Raw genomic sequence first — 15,802 nt, 5'->3', positions numbered from 1 at the left:
AATAAGACATTCACATCCCTTTCGCTGTTGCGAATACTTAATCTTGCTTCCGTAATTCATTGATAAACAAAGTTGAGAAAATAAAGCTAATAAATATGACATCTGCATTGACGCATGCTCTCTTGCCTCTTCCAAATATAAATGCCAAATCCTCTTCATTGCGATCTTGAAATCTGCTTATTAAGCGAGGAGCTGTTCCTTTCAAATAATCTGCGCACCGCTTCGACAACCTGAAAGCCCCTCCACAAACATTTCTGCACGACGAACGCCCTGAAATCTTATGATAAAATTGCTTTTGCGATTCTCAACATAAGATACTAGTTGAAGTTGCGCGGACCGCTTCCCGAAAGAACAACAAACTTAAATAGCCCTTTTGACGACCAACCCGCGCGCTTGTCGTCACCAAGCTTGAGCAATTCAATATCGACAACCAAATTAACAACAAACCATCAAATTTATCACACGATAGAATGAACACAATGGATACAGATATGGCAGATGTAGGCAGGACGGTTGAGCCCACGGGATTATCTCCAGTAGCAGAACCTGCTTCAATACCAACTCTTGATGGGTGGATTGAGAACTTGATGGCGTGCAAGCAACTGGCCGAGGTCGACGTTCAGAGGCTTTGCGATAAGGTATTACTGTTTGCGAATCTTGTCATATTCTCAAACTGCATAGTATGAGCCAGCTAATCAAGGACGCGTTACCAGGCACGAGAAGTATTGCAAGACGAGTCGAATGTACAGCCGGTGGTATGCTTGCCCTTTTCGTGTTGGAATTCAAAGAGCTGATCAACGATCTAGAAATGCCCTGTTACTGTCTGCGGAGATATTCATGGGCAATTCCATGATCTGATGGAGCTCTTCAGAATTGGTGGACCAAACCCAGATACCAATTATCTATTTATGGGTATGCCTCCTATCCCTTACTGTACTGTTATTTCCTGGAATTACTGACACGTTATCACAGGTGATTATGTTGATCGAGGTTATTACTCAGTCGAAACTGTCACTCTTTTAGTCGCTCTAAAAATAAGATACCCCCAAAGAATCACCATCCTCCGTGGTAACCACGAATCCCGCCAGATCACTCAAGTTTATGGATTTTACGACGAGTGCCTCCGAAAATATGGAAATGCAAATGTTTGGAAGTACTTTACCGATCTCTTCGACTACCTTCCCCTCACCGCCCTCATCGACAACCAAATCTTCTGTCTCCACGGAGGTCTTTCCCCCAGCATTGACACGTTGGACAACATCAGAGCTCTTGATCGTATACAAGAAGTGCCACATGAAGGTCCTATGTGCGACTTGCTATGGTCGGATCCAGATGATAGATGCGGATGGGGAATATCCCCTAGAGGAGCAGGTTACACTTTCGGACAAGATATTTCGGAGGCGTTCAACCATAATAACGGATTGACCTTAGTCGCAAGGGCTCATCAATTGGTCATGGAGGGATACAATTGGTCTCAAGATAGAAACGTAGTTACGATCTTCTCAGGTATGGTGCCTTTATCTCTTTCAGCGGTGTCGGATGCTAACCATAAAACAGCCCCCAATTACTGCTACAGATGTGGTAACCAAGCAGCAATCATGGAGATTGATGAGCACCTTAAATATACTTTGTAAGTAGCAACTTTATCCTCCTCAATCTCGCAGTCTCTAACATAATGCAGCCTACAATTTGATCCATGCCCAAGAGCTGGAGAGCCAATGGTATCACGTCGTAAGTACCCCTAAAAATTCAAATCTCTGTTCCATCTCTTGCTAACAACGGCGATAGGTACTCCCGATTACTTCCTCTAGATATACAGATGGAGCGACATAAGACGAAACACTTTGATATGCGATATTGCGTTACAATGATTGGGACAGAAGCAATGAACATTCTGTTTTCTGTATGTGAGGTTCTATGGCATCCTTTGGGAATAGCATTCTAATTGGTATTGCCTACGAATAATACATTGGTGGCCTAATCCGGAATTCATCCAACTTTTGTAGACTTGCATTAGACTACTTATTATACCAAAATGCAAAAAAGCAGTTGAGGATATTTTCTTTGAAGGGGGATACCAGCGTCGTGAATATACATTCCTATTATTGTAATTTGATATGACACACTTGAATGCCTCTTCCTTACTTGTGATCATGATCATGATAATAAGGATATCATTATCTTCGACGCGTTCTATTGTTTCCTTCCATTAACAAATCAAGGAATACATTGCTTTGTCTAGATCTATTGTACAATCAGTTATTTCGTGGAGCACTCACCATCAGTTTGAATTTGCTTGGCCATAACTAAAAACATTGGGCGTGCAAATCAATTTACGTGATTAAGTATATATGCTCAGAAAATCGACTGTACGCATGAATCTACCTAGTCCTTTCTCTTATAGTATATCCTCAAAAAGTTATTGTCGTGATTAGGTTATCTATCCATGAATATTATATACTAGGAATGCCTTCACAATATTTCTACCTAGATACTGAACTGATGCTCCAGCTGTACTTAACAAAACCCCACCATCCATTACACTGACGCCATTTCCGTCGATTTTGCCGCACTTGCCGCCTTAAGCCTTAGCTTTCGGGCTATTTCCATTCCAAGGTTCATGATACCAAAGCAAAACCCCATCCTCGAGCCATTCTCGATTGTTGCCATTTGTTACATCAATCTTCAGTTGTTCGCTAAGCCAACCAATCATCGACAACTGGTCTAAAGTCAGTAAATTTCCTGATGAGTCCACACTCCAAAGTTCTTCTCTATTGATACATTCACCACTTTTTGTTGACCACTTTACGATACGAGTCGTCGAGCTTTATCAATTTCCATCATGTCTTTACCACCTCAAGATCCTACCAGAAATTCATATCAACAACCAAATACACAACGTCACATATTCCCTGTTCAACAAAATCTTGGTCAACAAAACATTGCTTACCCAAGACCAACTTCAACTGGTATTCGCGGCCCACCAATTCAACAGCACAATTCTCCATACTCAACTCCATACGCCAATAAGCAACCAGTTCCGCCCAGACAAAATGGCAACAATGGAGTATCTGCAGAACAACAAATTGCTCAAGGAATTTTGAGTAATACTACGAATGGTCAAACTGCTCAGCGACAGCCTCAGAGACAAAATGGTCCACCTCCCATGGGTGCAGCAATTCACATGGCGCCCCAGCATACCCCGCAAAATCAGTCCATGACCGTCACTCATGCCGTTCATCCAACTCACCCAACTCCCCCATCTGCCATGAATCAAAATCGAGATTTCGCAACGCAGCAACGGCAATCACAATCCCCCGCGATGCAAGGACAGAGTCTTGGTGTTCAACGACCCCCGTCCATGAACCCCTCCCCCGCCAACTCAAACCTCGGATCTACGAGACCGCAAGATTCACCGGTAAGCTCCACTCAGGATATGTCCATGATTGATCCTCAGCTTGCGCTTGATCAACAATTGGATCCTAACGGTTCTCTTCTTTCTCCGGCGGACGAACATGATCAAACCGAAGCTCCGGAAGTGACTCCTGGTGAAATGTTATCTGCCCCACCAGGAGGTAGTTATCCAACTTTCGAGGCCCTTTTTGCAGCTGCGCAGGCACATGCTTTGACACATGGTTATGCGTTTGTCATTGGCAGATCTAAACGCGACAATAGAGGTCTGAAGAAAGTGTTCTTGATTTGTGATCGCGGCGGAACCAATAAGGAGAAGGTGCCCGGTGAACAGCGACAGCGTAAGACCAAATCGCGTAAATGTGGTTGTGAATTTGGAGTCTTTGGTCTCGAAAACAAAACTTCTTGGCTTCTACGAGGTCGGATTGATGGAGAGCATTTAACACACAATCATCCTCCGAGCGAAAGTCCCACTGAGCACCCGGGAGCTAGAAAATTAGATCCTAAAGCAATTGCTGCTGTAAAGGCTCTTGAGGAAAACGGTATATCACGTCCTGCCCGCTCACATATATGAATGGGTTGCTAACACTATTCTCAGGTGTTTCTGTAAAAGAAACTCTTGAAATTCTTCATCGTGACAACCCTACTATTCGCTTCCTTCCTCGTGACATCTACAATGCCCGAGCCGCTATTAAACGCGACCCTTCTCGTGTTGAACCCACAGCAATGGAGTCTCTTCCTACGTTTTACAAAAAGCCCCCCATGTCATTTGAAGAGAAACTCCGCGCCGAGCTCCGAACTGAGGTAGCGAATGCCCAAGCAGAAGTAGAGAAAATCAAGGCCGATTGGAAGCAAGAAGTAGAAGATTTGAAGGAACAGTTGAGGCAAAAGGATTTAGTAATTCACAAGTTTGAGCAATTCATCGATATCTGTAACGAGCGGGTAATGATTAGAAGGGACGAGTTGTCGGATCCCCCCGCCGGCGCAGAGCCAGGCGCAAACGCTATAGCAAATGCTATGGGAAATGCTATGGGAAACGCTATGGGTAGTAGCATGGGCAACACAATGGGCTAAATTGCTTCGGCCTTTATTGATTAGATAAACGTACTGATGGCTGGACTACAAATGAATCTTAATGGACATGGATCAAGGAACGGAATGGACTATGGGATTAGGGACAAGGGAGTTCTACTTGCTTTAATTTTCCTTACGGCGGATATAATTGGGTCTGTGGTTCTGGGACAGGTACTATTATGGCTGTTTGGTGTCTGGGATTGGGAGTGAGGACGGTTCTCTGCATATTTTTTGTGTTATGCTCTCTTATGATGGCTGGTATTCGATTTCGGTGTTCATGGTATGTCCGTGTATGAGATGAGACACAGATCTTCACTCAGGCGGCTGTCTTCATCAGAGGATCTTTGGCACAAGGATTAAACGTAGGGGATATGAGATACATATTATATTCGTCATCAGTCAATGAAATTGATATAATTTAAACGATTGTTCTTCTTGATGATTTCTGTGAGACTACTTGCGCGTGGATGTGATCAAAGACATTTCCTATCATTCATGCGCATGTTTGAGGCTTGAAGATCGCTCACGCGTGATTGCGGCTCAAGTCAATGAGGGGGATAGTTCTGTGGGGAGGAGAAAGAGAACGAGGATCCAATAGTTCAATTTCGAAAAAAAAAAAAGATTAAAATAAGGAATATGTGAAAACATAAAACCGAGACTGAATGAATGTCATTTATGCGTCGTAAAGTTTTGAAGAGTGGATTTTAATAAAAAATGAATAGTCTTTACCAATTTTGGTAGACATGCATACGTATATGCGTATAAGAAACGGGTTGGTTCCAACTTATTCGTCTCAAGCATTGCTCCCGGTGAGTGCCCATCGAGCATTTATTAAAGTTGCATTGCGAATCCCCATTCTTTTAGTGGTGGCGTGGGCAGCGCTAGTATAGCAGCGGCCGCATCGTGCCCCACGATTTTGACTTCCCCTCCAAAATTTTGAAAGTTTATTGTACATTCGCGCAATATCGACATTATATAGAAATGCCTTCCGATAGCTGGATTTCGAGGCCGATTTGGTCTTATGAGATCGATGGTAAGTTATTCGTTTTTCAATGTACATTGAGAAAATATTAATACTTCTACAATGTAGACATCGTCGCACTATGGCATCTTTATCGCATTCCGATTATTCTTACGACGGCCACGATCCTCATACTCGTCAGGATAACCCTTCGTCCGCGAACAGTGAGGGAGAAACTATCTGCATCGCCTTTGCCATCATCACCGGTTTTACCTGCGGTGAAAGAAAAGATATCACCACCTGTAATTGACGAAAAGAAAGCCAATGGCGTCAAAGCCCCACGAAGAATAGTCGGAGGCATTAAAAAACGCAAATCTTCCGAGGATAACCTGCAAACTGGCCCCGAAAAGATTCAACCGCTCGTTTTCTTTTCATCGTTGACTGGCACGACAGAAAAGACCGCAAATTCTTTTGTGGAGAGCATTAGAGGCGATCTCTCTGGACGTGCAACTGGGCAAAAAATTCAATTTCTCGAATCTCAACTGCTCGACCTCTCATATATTGACTACGATGACTACTTCATTAACCCACCAAAGGGCGAATCTGGAGTTAGCTACTTTTATTTAGTACTCATCCCCAGTTATAATATCGATACTGTGTTGGACAATTTCCTGGAACATTTACAAGAAACACATAATGATTTTAGAATCGATACCGCGCCATTGTCGCCCTTGGTAGGGTACTCAGTGTTTGGGTTTGGGGATAGAGAGGGTTGGCCAACGGAGGAAGAAGGATTCTGTTCGCAGGCTAAGGACGTGGATAAATGGTTAGCGAAATTGACGGGAAGAAAGAGAGCATTCCCTCTAGGAATGGGCGATGCGAAGACGGACGCAAAAGAAAGGTTGGCGGAATGGAAAGAAGGAGTGGTAGACGTGCTGGAGCATATTGCAAAGACCGGTAGTCTAGGCGAAGGGGTTGTTGGAAGTGGAGATGCGGTAGAAAGTGATGTAGAGGATATTGAGGATGACGATGATGGGGAAGTTCTTTTTGATGAACAAAATGTTGCTTCGAGAAAAGCCAAGACTCAAAAGAAAGATGACAGTCTGAACGATTTAGAGGATATTGGAGGCGTTCTGAACAATACAGAAACCATAGACAAAACTACTGGTGAAGAACCGGAAGAACTCGAGATCGACTTCACGACAGTCGGATTGAAGAAGGGGAAGGCCAAGACGGCTCCAGTCGTCGCTAAGGAAATGGTTCCAACAACTTCACCTACATATGCAGCTTTAACAAAGCAAGGCTACTCAATTATAGGGTCGCACTCAGGAGTCAAGATTTGTAGGTGGACGAAATCGGCTTTGCGAGGCAGAGGTTCTTGTTATAAATATTCATTTTATGGCATTGCATCTCATCAATGCATGGAGACTACACCATCATTGTCATGTTCTAACAAATGTGTCTTCTGCTGGAGACACGGTACCAACCCCGTTGGAACCACCTGGAGATGGAAGGTAGACCCACCAGAAATGATCTTCGACGGTGTCAAGGCTGGACACTACAAGAAAATCAAGATGATGAGAGGTGTTCCTGGTGTCCGAGCCGAACGTTTTGCGGAAGCAATGCGCATTCGTCACTGTGCTCTAAGTTTAGTCGGCGAACCAATTTTCTACCCTCATATCAATGAGTTCACGAGCATGCTCCACAAAGAACACATTTCCACCTTCCTTGTTTGCAATGCACAACATCCAGATCAACTCGCCACCCTTCAGCCCGTCACTCAACTCTACGTTAGTATCGATGCTTCAAACAAGGATTCTCTGCGTAAAATCGACAGACCCCTCCATCGAGATTTCTGGGAGCGTTTCCAGCGCTGTCTCGAAATCCTCCGCGAGCGTCGCTTTGAACAGCGTACCGTGTTCCGTCTTACGCTCGTCAAAGGTTTCAATATCGAAGATGAAGCGGAAGGTTATGCCGATCTTGTCGAAAAAGGATTGCCTTGTTTCGTGGAAGTTAAAGGAGTCACATATTGCGGAACATCGTCTTCCGCTGGTGCAGGGCTCACGATGCAAAATGTGCCATTCTATGAAGAGGTTTGCGCTTTTGTCGAAGCTCTTACTGCATCCCTCAAGAGGAGAGGATTAGGGTATGGTATTGCAGCAGAACATGCTCACAGTTGTTGTATCTTGATCGCATCTGACAGATTCAACATTGCGGGTAAATGGCATACGAGGATTGACTACAAGAAGTTTTTCGAGTGCCTGGAGAGTGGAGAGAAGTTTGGCCCAGAGGATTATGTGGGTGCCGAGACTCCAGAATGGGCAACTTGGGGACAGGGTGGATTTGATCCAAGGGATGAGAGAGTATATAGGAAAGGAAAGAATAAGGTTCCCTTGCCGGAAAGTCAAGGCATGGTTATGGGAGAGGTTCAAGATGGTGGTGAGGATAAGGTTGCTGAGAACAGCACCAAGGATGAACTTGCTTTCTAGGTAATATCAAACAATAAATATCGATATCAAGAAAGATAAAGCCCAACCCAATGTACCATTATTTTCTCACATCATTCAATTACTACCTTTTTTCAAGACAATCATATGCGCTTTATCACATCCCTTTCGATAATCATTTAACTCCACACTAACAACCTCCAAAATTCCTTCTGCTTCCAGTTTCTCAATCTGAGCTTTGTAACCCCCCGATTCCCAAACTTCCTCGAGAATAGTAGCAATAATAAGACCACTTGGGACAAGTATCCGAGTAAATTCCCTCAACGCAGGATCAGGACCAACATGTCCATGCGTAAATGTCCCAGCACAAGTCACCAAATCATACGTTTCATCCGGCACCTCAATGGTCTGCAACAAGTCTCCTACGAACAGATTGCGATAACAGCCCGTTAGACGTGCTTGAGCAAGCATAGCGGGCGAAAAATCAAGGCCATCAATGTCTGTAGCACCGCTTTCTGCAAGCGCAACCCCCACAAGCCCGGTGCCACATCCGGCATCGAGAATGCGGAGGGTTGCATAGTGAGGAGATTGACAGGCGATTTGCGCGATGAGGGTGGGGGCAACGTAGTTCTGGAGCGCGACGATGTGGGTATTGTAGGTGGAGGCCCATTGGGCGTAGAAGGCTTGGAGGTCAGAGAGAGGGAGATTACTGCGGACTTGGGCGATGAGTTGGTTGGCTGGGATCATGGCTGGGTTGATTTGGAGGTGGTGTTTGGAGCGCGGTGGAGATGTGTTTTGAGACGGTGGGTGAAAGGGGAGAGGTGATGTGGGGGTTGGAGATGGCTTGTTTGGGGCTTGATGAGGGAATTGTGTTGAGATACTGGGTAGGTAACCTTGACCTTGACCCCGCACGTTAGGTCGTACGAAGTCGGACAATCAGTGTCATACTTGCCTGAATAAGTTGGGCTAAACTTGTGAGACTGTTCATACAGAATAAGATTGCATTAGAAATCAGATGCATAGAAACCTCCGTAATCATAAATGCTACTTTCTCTATAATTCGAGCAGATACGAGTAAGAGCACAATATTCAACTCATCAACTATAATATCAAATTTCACTTCTGTATCAATAGATCAGATGAATCTAGAGTATTCAGACAGACTATTCATATTTATTTTTTGTTTTAAATTGGATTTAACAGATAGCTAAGAAAGTCATCAAAGTCAGCTTGACGAAGTCTCGTTAAGATATTCGCTTCTTGAGTCATCACAAAATATGTTTCTTTTTTTTCTTCTCAATCTATTATGCATTTCAAACGAGGGGAGAAGAAGAAGGGAGCTGGCTGGTACACGAGATTTGGGAATTATATTTTTGACCTTTTCACTTCCCTCTGCCTTATGCACTCTCCCATTCCTAGTAATCACATTCGACTTCTCCTGATCCTGCAACATCTTAATGTTCTCCAAAGGAATCCCATCAAACAAAATGCAATCGGCATGGAACTCCTCCTGAACCTTTTCCAACTCATTTTCTCTCACCAGCAGTGGCAGAGATGATAGCCTCCATAGGAGTAAACCCGAGAAGATTCACGAAATGAACGAGATCTCGCGAGTAGGTTCTATGAGGTGTCTATGTAAATCCATCATCATTTCCAGGAAGAGCTACGATTCCTCGTTTGCATGCTCTCGGAGACCGTGGATGGTAGCTTCGAGTTCTTTTTGTTAATCTACTTGTGAGGCTTCTTCGTGTGAGTATTCAAATTCGCTGGCGTTATTTACTGTTCCCCTTTTCAGTTGGAATCTATACAATGAGAGTCAATAGAGAACTCATAAGTTGTAAATAACCAATTTATTCCTATGGGACCACAGATTCTTGTCTATGGCGATGATTTTCAAAATGCAAACATTCAACAGGCAACGAAATGGAAGCCTAGTGATAAGACTCAGCTGTTAAGAAAGTCTTACGAATCAATGCGTATCTCGCAATGACTCTTCCCTTACCCCACTTTAGGAACATATCTATAAATGTATTTCCATCGACATCTTCTTTCACAAATTGGCACAAAATCCCAAAATTCAACATGAAATCATTAGATTCCCCGAAGCTTTTCACAGAAGATTGGATAATAACTATCCCGTCTCATCCCCACCTCCGCTTCATTCGTCTAATCCCCAGCCGCTACGACCATCTAGTCCGTATTTTCAGCAACCCCTTAAACGACCCCAACAACCGCACTCCAGACGATACCAGCTGGAAAGAATCCGACTCTCTTGATCTGATAAAAACATACACTCAACGCTTTTCCACTTCCAAAACCTCACACAATGCCCTAGCACTTTTAGTAGAGGAAAATGGCAAAATTGTAGGCATAGGACTCATGCATGAATTTGAACATCAACCCCGCTTCGCGAATATCGGTACGATTCTTGAGGAAGCGGGAAGGAGTCATGGGGTTGGCAAGATTTTGATGGAACTGCTTTTGAGGTTGAGTTGTGAGTTGAATGTGGATGTTGTGGAAGCGGGTACGATGAAGAAGAACGCGGCGATGAGGGGGTTGATGAGGAGTTTGGGGATTGAGGAGTTAGAGGAGGAGAAAATCATGCCGGGGAATAGAAAGGTGGCCGACATTATGTTTAAGGATATTGAGAGGCAGAGGTGGAGAGATTTCGAGATTCATGTTGAGTTTTTGGGGGAGGTGAATTGATGGGGGATTAAAAAGTGGTGGTCAAATCACTCATTTGATAAATGCGTTTTATGGGATTTAAGTTGGGCTGAATTTGATTGGATTGTCAAAGTGCTAGAAATCTAGTAGCCTACTACTTTGTCACCCCCCCTCAGCTCCCGAGTTTGACTCGCTCTCTTTCTCTCTCCTAGAATCTACAAGGCACCTGCACATGTACGACTTCTTATCATGCAATCAGTATCTTGAAGCTCCTTCATCACTCCGCTGGTTTAGATTCATCTTTCTTAACAGCTTCTTCAGCTGGCGAAATCTGAGTTCCTCCACAATGAAAGCATTGCTTGGGAATGAAGTCTTGTACCCAAACACTCTTTCCGCAACCTGAGGTGCCGGAGCACTTGTATTCTTTTCCGGATCTCTCCATATTGATGTTAGGTCTTGAATTGAATGTATTGAAGTTTCCTACTGATATATGTGGAATAGGTGGATGAATTTGTTCGAGTACTCTTGAAGATTGATTTCGGGTGGTTGATGGAGTTATGCGGTGGAGTTGGTGCTTGTTGATGATATTGTAAAGGTGAAACAGAATGGTGAAAAGTGGGAGTCTAAATAGAAGTCTAATTAGAAGCTAAGACGACGGATACGGTGGTCAATTTCAATGCAATGCTAGACTGTGCTGTGAATAGCGTACTCATGGTACTGATCTTGTGGCTGTACTAGAGCTAACCAAACTTATAGATTCGTGAATGGTGGCATACAATGCGTGTCAAGATGGTTGTTCTGTACGGCTATACCATATAAACATAGATTGAATTGCCGACAATCTTGCTAATTTACCCAAAAGACCAACTGCTATGGCTGTACGATATTTGGTGTATTAAGAAACCCGTACCGGTCCAGCTAACTTGGATCTTGATGCAGCAAAATCCGGCCCGTCATAATAGCTTCGGGTAATGACTCCGCCCACTCGCCCATCCGTATATGGCGAATAGATGATCCGGTATTTGGTATAACTCTATTTATTTTGGACCAGCTTGGCAAACATCCATACCCATCAGGATCTCTATTGACGATAATCCGGGGACCGAAACTGGGTCGATCGCGCGGATATCGTCGAGCTTCGGGTACCTAATACTAGGTATTTGAACCCTTCTTCGCTAGAGTTCGATAACGTTTAGGTCGGTAAGATTAGCATCCTCCTCATATGTACTACCTCAGCAGCGGTTTTCAAATTATCATATTACCGAGGCCATGACACATATAGACGGCATTTGCAAAGCTGTCTACTAATTGCGCGGAGAATCTAACGGAAATTGTTCATTGAAGTCCGTTCACTATAAGACCATTAGCTCCGTAGACTTTGGGCTAGACTGAATATAAATGTCCACGACGCCCCAACTAGCCCCAACGGCCCCCCCTCATCGTGAAGCTATGACAGTCTCCACAATCCCCAGCTGTGGGCACTGGGTGCCATTTGCCACAAATTCGGGCCGATTCTTGTGATGTGTCCAGAGTATTGGTAGGCTAACAGTCGGGACCTACCGAGTTGATGGATTAAATGGGGTACTGTGAATACGTACCTAGTCTGAGCTAGTTGAAGTTTGTATGGGGCGATTGCTTCAATCGTTTTCCAATATGCGGTGACCGTTATCATGTCCCTGCGGGGCAGCCACCACGCTTTGATCTGGCCATTTTATCGAAAAAATCAGACAACATTTTCAGCTTCATATGCGACTTTGTGGAAACTAAATTAAATAGTCGGAATTCAAGCCGAATCTGGGCTTTCGAGGGGATTTAGTTTGAAATTTGGGAGAGGACTAAGTAACATCTAACAGTCATGTAATCAAGCGAACTGTCTAGGGAATTCAAGACTCAATCATAAAACATTAAAATTTTCATATGCCCGGTCCTCCCAAAGCTATTCTGTGACGTAAAAGAATATATCCAAAAAATCCAATCAGCGCCATAATTTTCCTGCTCCCATATCCGTAAGATTTAACATAACTCGTATCGCTGACATAACTTCCCAAAAGCATTCCTTCATAAAGGCACATTATACCCCTTGAACTTTCGCGCCGGTACTCCTTGCGCAAATAACCAATCCAACTCATCAAACCTCCTCCCGTTAGTTTCTGGAACTCTTAGCCAGACCCATAACGTTCCCAAAGTTGATGTCCCTGCAAAAATAAACCCAATCTTTCCTCTCAGATTTGCTGAGTCTGGGTTTATCAAGAGTGGAATAGCAATATTCATGACAATACCAAACACACTCTGTACCACTATACCCAACCCAACTGTCCTGGAACGCAATGATGATGAAGGAATTTCAGCAAAGAGTGCCCATCCCATTGGCCCAATAGTCGAGAGATAGATAAACGAGAAAACGATTACACAAGCTACTTGACCATAAGCTGGTCCTTTGCTGGAATAATTAGGTAAGATATCCAATATACCAATCAGCAACAGCAAGAAAGTCAACATGGCTGTTCCGACAAAAGATGTAGAACGACGTCCACATCTATTGATAAGAAACCATGAGCAAATCACGCCCAATAATCCCAAAATCGTAACTCCAACTGATAATGTAAATGCGTTAGAGTCAGACATGCCAGCAAGTTCAAAGAAGTAACTCGAATATCCAACTGAGAAAACGACACCAGTAAGCTGAGCGACGGCGAAGATACCCATCGAGATTTCGGTACGACGGAGGTTGGAACCTCGGAAACAATCAAGGTAGGTGGTTTCGGAGGAAATTTTGGACTCTGTTGAAATGATTGTTGTCATTTCTTCTGCTGTGTCAAGAGGAGATAGATAGCCTAAACGAGCGAGGGTGGAGGTTGTGTTGTCCATGTGAGAATGACGGAGCAGATACCAAGGCGATTCAGGTGCAAATGGGAGACCGAGAAGAATGATTGTGGGAAATATGAATTGGAGAGCAAAGGGGATTCTGTAGGCATTCGCCGAGGCAAATGTTCCCGTGCCCTTAAGAACGAGATTGCCCGTGAGTTGACCGATTGAAATAAGTAGTTGAACCCCAGAGGTGGTTAGGCCTCGTATAGTCGCAGGACATATTTCGGCAGCATAGCTTGACGGAATGGTGAGAAACGCACCCAAGGCAAGACCGTTGATAAGCTTTGATATGTTAGTTCAATCCAGAGTTATAAAGGGGGGATCGATCTTACCTTGCCTACGAGTAAAACCACTGACGACCGAGCAAACACTTGCAAGAACACCCCGATAATGCTCAATATGCACCCAAGTCCCATCATCAACCGCTTCCCAAATCTATCGGCAAGATATCCAGTGGCAATCGCTCCAAATAACTGGCCAATGTAGGAGGCAGAATTGAAACCCGTTTGCCATTTTGAACTGATTATGTACGCGCCTTTGTAATTATATCCAAAATCACGCTCGAAAGAAGCAATCGATATAGCACCACCAGATATCTGGGAATACTGTTTAGGCATCAATCGTGTATGTTAGATCTCAAGCGTCTACTAACCTGAATATCCATTCCCCAGTTGACAGCTGCCAAGGCAAAAAATCCGGACCAAAACACCGCTACTTTGTGTCTCATCACCATCTGCCATGTCGAAAGTTTTTCTGGTCCCTCTTGAGTTTCCAAACTCGCGATCTGGGTAACCGGCTCCTCGGAAACAAGAACTACCTGGGTGTCCTTCATTATCATAGATTCATTAAGTCGTGCTCGAGAAAAAGAAAAAGTGGTCGTGATCAGTTCATTTCCTGGGGATTGCCTATGAAGATATTATACGAATGCTGATCTTTATGTGGGAGCCGTGCTTAACGATGTAAAATCTGGGGAAATCCCGGAATAAACCATATTCTACCTTTATAGTTAAGAGCATTAGGGGATTAAAACTCAAAAGAGGATTACTTATCAACTAGAACTAATGTTGTCAAGAGGCTGGGGTTTCTACAAAAGCCGGTGAAGGTCGCCCCTTGACTTTACATTCTTAGGAAAGGGGTCAGACACCTTTTGTAGAATTTGATTTGTTATGGATGCTGGGCTTGCTGCATGAAGGTTGACATAAAAACTAAATTCTAAATAAGTGGCCGCACTCTGGGGCTGGACGGCTTCGAACTCTCAGACCGCGACAGCTAGACGTTGACATTGTTCCATAAAAACTCTGAAAAGTGGACCAACTAATGAAATGCCTCACACTATTCCCAAATCTCTTTCGAAAATTTCAACTTCCTTGTAACAATTGTTGACAATGATTCAGGCTTGAAGACTCAAATGCAAATAAACGTGGCTTTGGACGCCGAAGAGTTTGGATGATAAGTTGATAACGGGAAGCTTCGCTAAAAATCAGAAGTGCGGAAATAACTATATGACCCCTGCAAATATCAGAAGAATGAGTCTCCCCAATTCCTTTTTTTCTATCTCCCAATAACGTTGTGCAGACTTAATTAGATCTTGCTGGTCGAGACATGGTATTGTGGCAATGAATCGTTTAATAATATCAACATCGTGACCGCTCATTAACACAACCGCTCGTAGCAAGATCAATACTCCGGCACCTCCTAGAACATGTGAAATCATTGGTGTAAGCCAATATGCTGTTCTGATGAATTCGTAAAATAGTAACCCATCGTAGGCACCAAGTCTCAGATCTTCTAGCAATACGTCACTTATTGCCTGGAGTAGGTGCAAAATTTGTTCCGCTGCGAAACTTTCCATTGGCAGGTCTCCCAGCAAGCCATAATGGCGCATATCATCAATGCGAGAAAATAGAGGATTTTCTAAGTCGCCGAATGAGACCCCGAATGGATTTGGACAACATTGCGCTTGTTCCGAACTGCTTATCATTGCGCAAATCCAATGCCCAGCCTCTGAAAGCTTTTCACGATCATCAAAATGTTCGAATGTATCCCCAAATATTTCCATGAAATCGATTCTTGGATTGCCTCTTTCACGAGCTTGATGGTGAATACCCGGTAGATTGCGTTCAAGTTCAATTGACCGCATCGGTACATCACTTCCATTTGGAAAGCTAAGAACTACGGGAGGTGAAGTCCTTTCAATATGCTTGACGGGGCCCTTGTGATGTAAGGGTAGAATTGGTAGAGAATTCGGGGCGTAATGTCGATTATTCCGTAACCCAGCCGTGATAATTCCATGATAAGGAGCCATTTGAAAGACTCGGCATTGGCTTGATTTCTGAAAGGTTATTTTTCCGAAGATGAGGAAGAGGAGTTGGATGGA

At 43.8% G+C, this 15,802-nt stretch overlaps 7 protein-coding genes across 7 annotated transcripts; 4 read left to right on the top strand and 3 right to left on the bottom strand.

The window, feature by feature from the left end:
• Positions 1-212: 212 nt before the first annotated feature.
• Positions 213-2,106, top strand: EAF02_008852 (uncharacterized protein). The gene is made up of 6 exons (XM_038904900.1): positions 213-638; positions 714-755; positions 807-912; positions 973-1,630; positions 1,682-1,731; positions 1,789-2,106. Exons 1-6 carry the CDS (start codon positions 471-473, stop codon positions 1,809-1,811), a joined length of 1,047 nt encoding a protein of 348 aa, XP_038755310.1. The 5' UTR covers positions 213-470; the 3' UTR covers positions 1,812-2,106.
• A 736-nt stretch (positions 2,107-2,842) lies between these two features.
• On the top strand, positions 2,843-4,911 carry EAF02_008851 (uncharacterized protein; the record flags this gene model as incomplete). Its single annotated transcript, XM_038904899.1, has 2 exons — positions 2,843-3,953; positions 4,010-4,911. 2 exons carry the CDS (start codon positions 2,843-2,845, stop codon positions 4,483-4,485), a joined length of 1,587 nt encoding a protein of 528 aa, XP_038755309.1. The 3' UTR covers positions 4,486-4,911.
• A 555-nt stretch (positions 4,912-5,466) lies between these two features.
• Positions 5,467-8,782, top strand: EAF02_008849 (uncharacterized protein; the record flags this gene model as incomplete). The annotated part of the gene is made up of 2 exons (XM_038904897.1): positions 5,467-5,518; positions 5,576-8,782. 2 exons carry the CDS (start codon positions 5,467-5,469, stop codon positions 7,933-7,935), a joined length of 2,412 nt encoding a protein of 803 aa, XP_038755307.1. The 3' UTR covers positions 7,936-8,782.
• Positions 8,011-8,640, bottom strand: EAF02_008850 (uncharacterized protein; the record flags this gene model as incomplete). The annotated part of the gene is made up of 1 exon (XM_038904898.1): positions 8,011-8,640. One exon carries the CDS (start codon positions 8,638-8,640, stop codon positions 8,011-8,013), a length of 630 nt encoding a protein of 209 aa, XP_038755308.1.
• Positions 8,783-9,975: 1,193 nt separating the features above from the next.
• EAF02_008848 (uncharacterized protein) lies at positions 9,976-10,599 on the top strand (the record flags this gene model as incomplete). Its single annotated transcript, XM_038904896.1, has 1 exon — positions 9,976-10,599. The coding sequence occupies one exon, from the start codon at positions 9,976-9,978 to the stop codon at positions 10,597-10,599; it is 624 nt and encodes a 207-aa protein (XP_038755306.1).
• Positions 10,600-12,615: 2,016 nt separating this feature from the next.
• EAF02_008847 (uncharacterized protein) lies at positions 12,616-14,257 on the bottom strand (the record flags this gene model as incomplete). Its single annotated transcript, XM_038904895.1, has 3 exons — positions 12,616-13,707; positions 13,758-14,021; positions 14,078-14,257. 3 exons carry the CDS (start codon positions 14,255-14,257, stop codon positions 12,616-12,618), a joined length of 1,536 nt encoding a protein of 511 aa, XP_038755305.1.
• Positions 14,258-14,923: 666 nt separating this feature from the next.
• EAF02_008846 (uncharacterized protein) lies at positions 14,924-15,730 on the bottom strand (the record flags this gene model as incomplete). Its single annotated transcript, XM_038904894.1, has 1 exon — positions 14,924-15,730. The coding sequence occupies one exon, from the start codon at positions 15,728-15,730 to the stop codon at positions 14,924-14,926; it is 807 nt and encodes a 268-aa protein (XP_038755304.1).
• Between the last annotated feature and the right edge of the window lie 72 nt (positions 15,731-15,802).

This window comes from Botrytis sinoallii, assembly GCF_014898435.1.
Source record: "Botrytis sinoallii strain Bc 23 chromosome Unknown BSIN_017, whole genome shotgun sequence".
Taxonomy (NCBI): Eukaryota; Fungi; Ascomycota; class Leotiomycetes; order Helotiales; family Sclerotiniaceae; genus Botrytis; species Botrytis sinoallii.
This window is presented reverse-complemented; position numbering and strand designations above follow the sequence as displayed.

What these genes read in the sequence shown, in the direction of transcription:
- EAF02_008852 (XM_038904900.1), top strand. Translation starts at nt 471, where the DNA reads ATGAACACAATGGATACAGATATGGCAGATGTAGGCAGGACGGTTGAG. An exon ending in TTCAGAGGCTTTGCGATAAG is followed by an intron (nt 639 to 713) that starts GTATTACTGTTT and finishes ACGCGTTACCAG; the next exon opens with GCACGAGAAGTATTGCAAGA. An exon ending in TACCAATTATCTATTTATGG is followed by an intron (nt 913 to 972) that starts GTATGCCTCCTA and finishes ACGTTATCACAG; the next exon opens with GTGATTATGTTGATCGAGGT.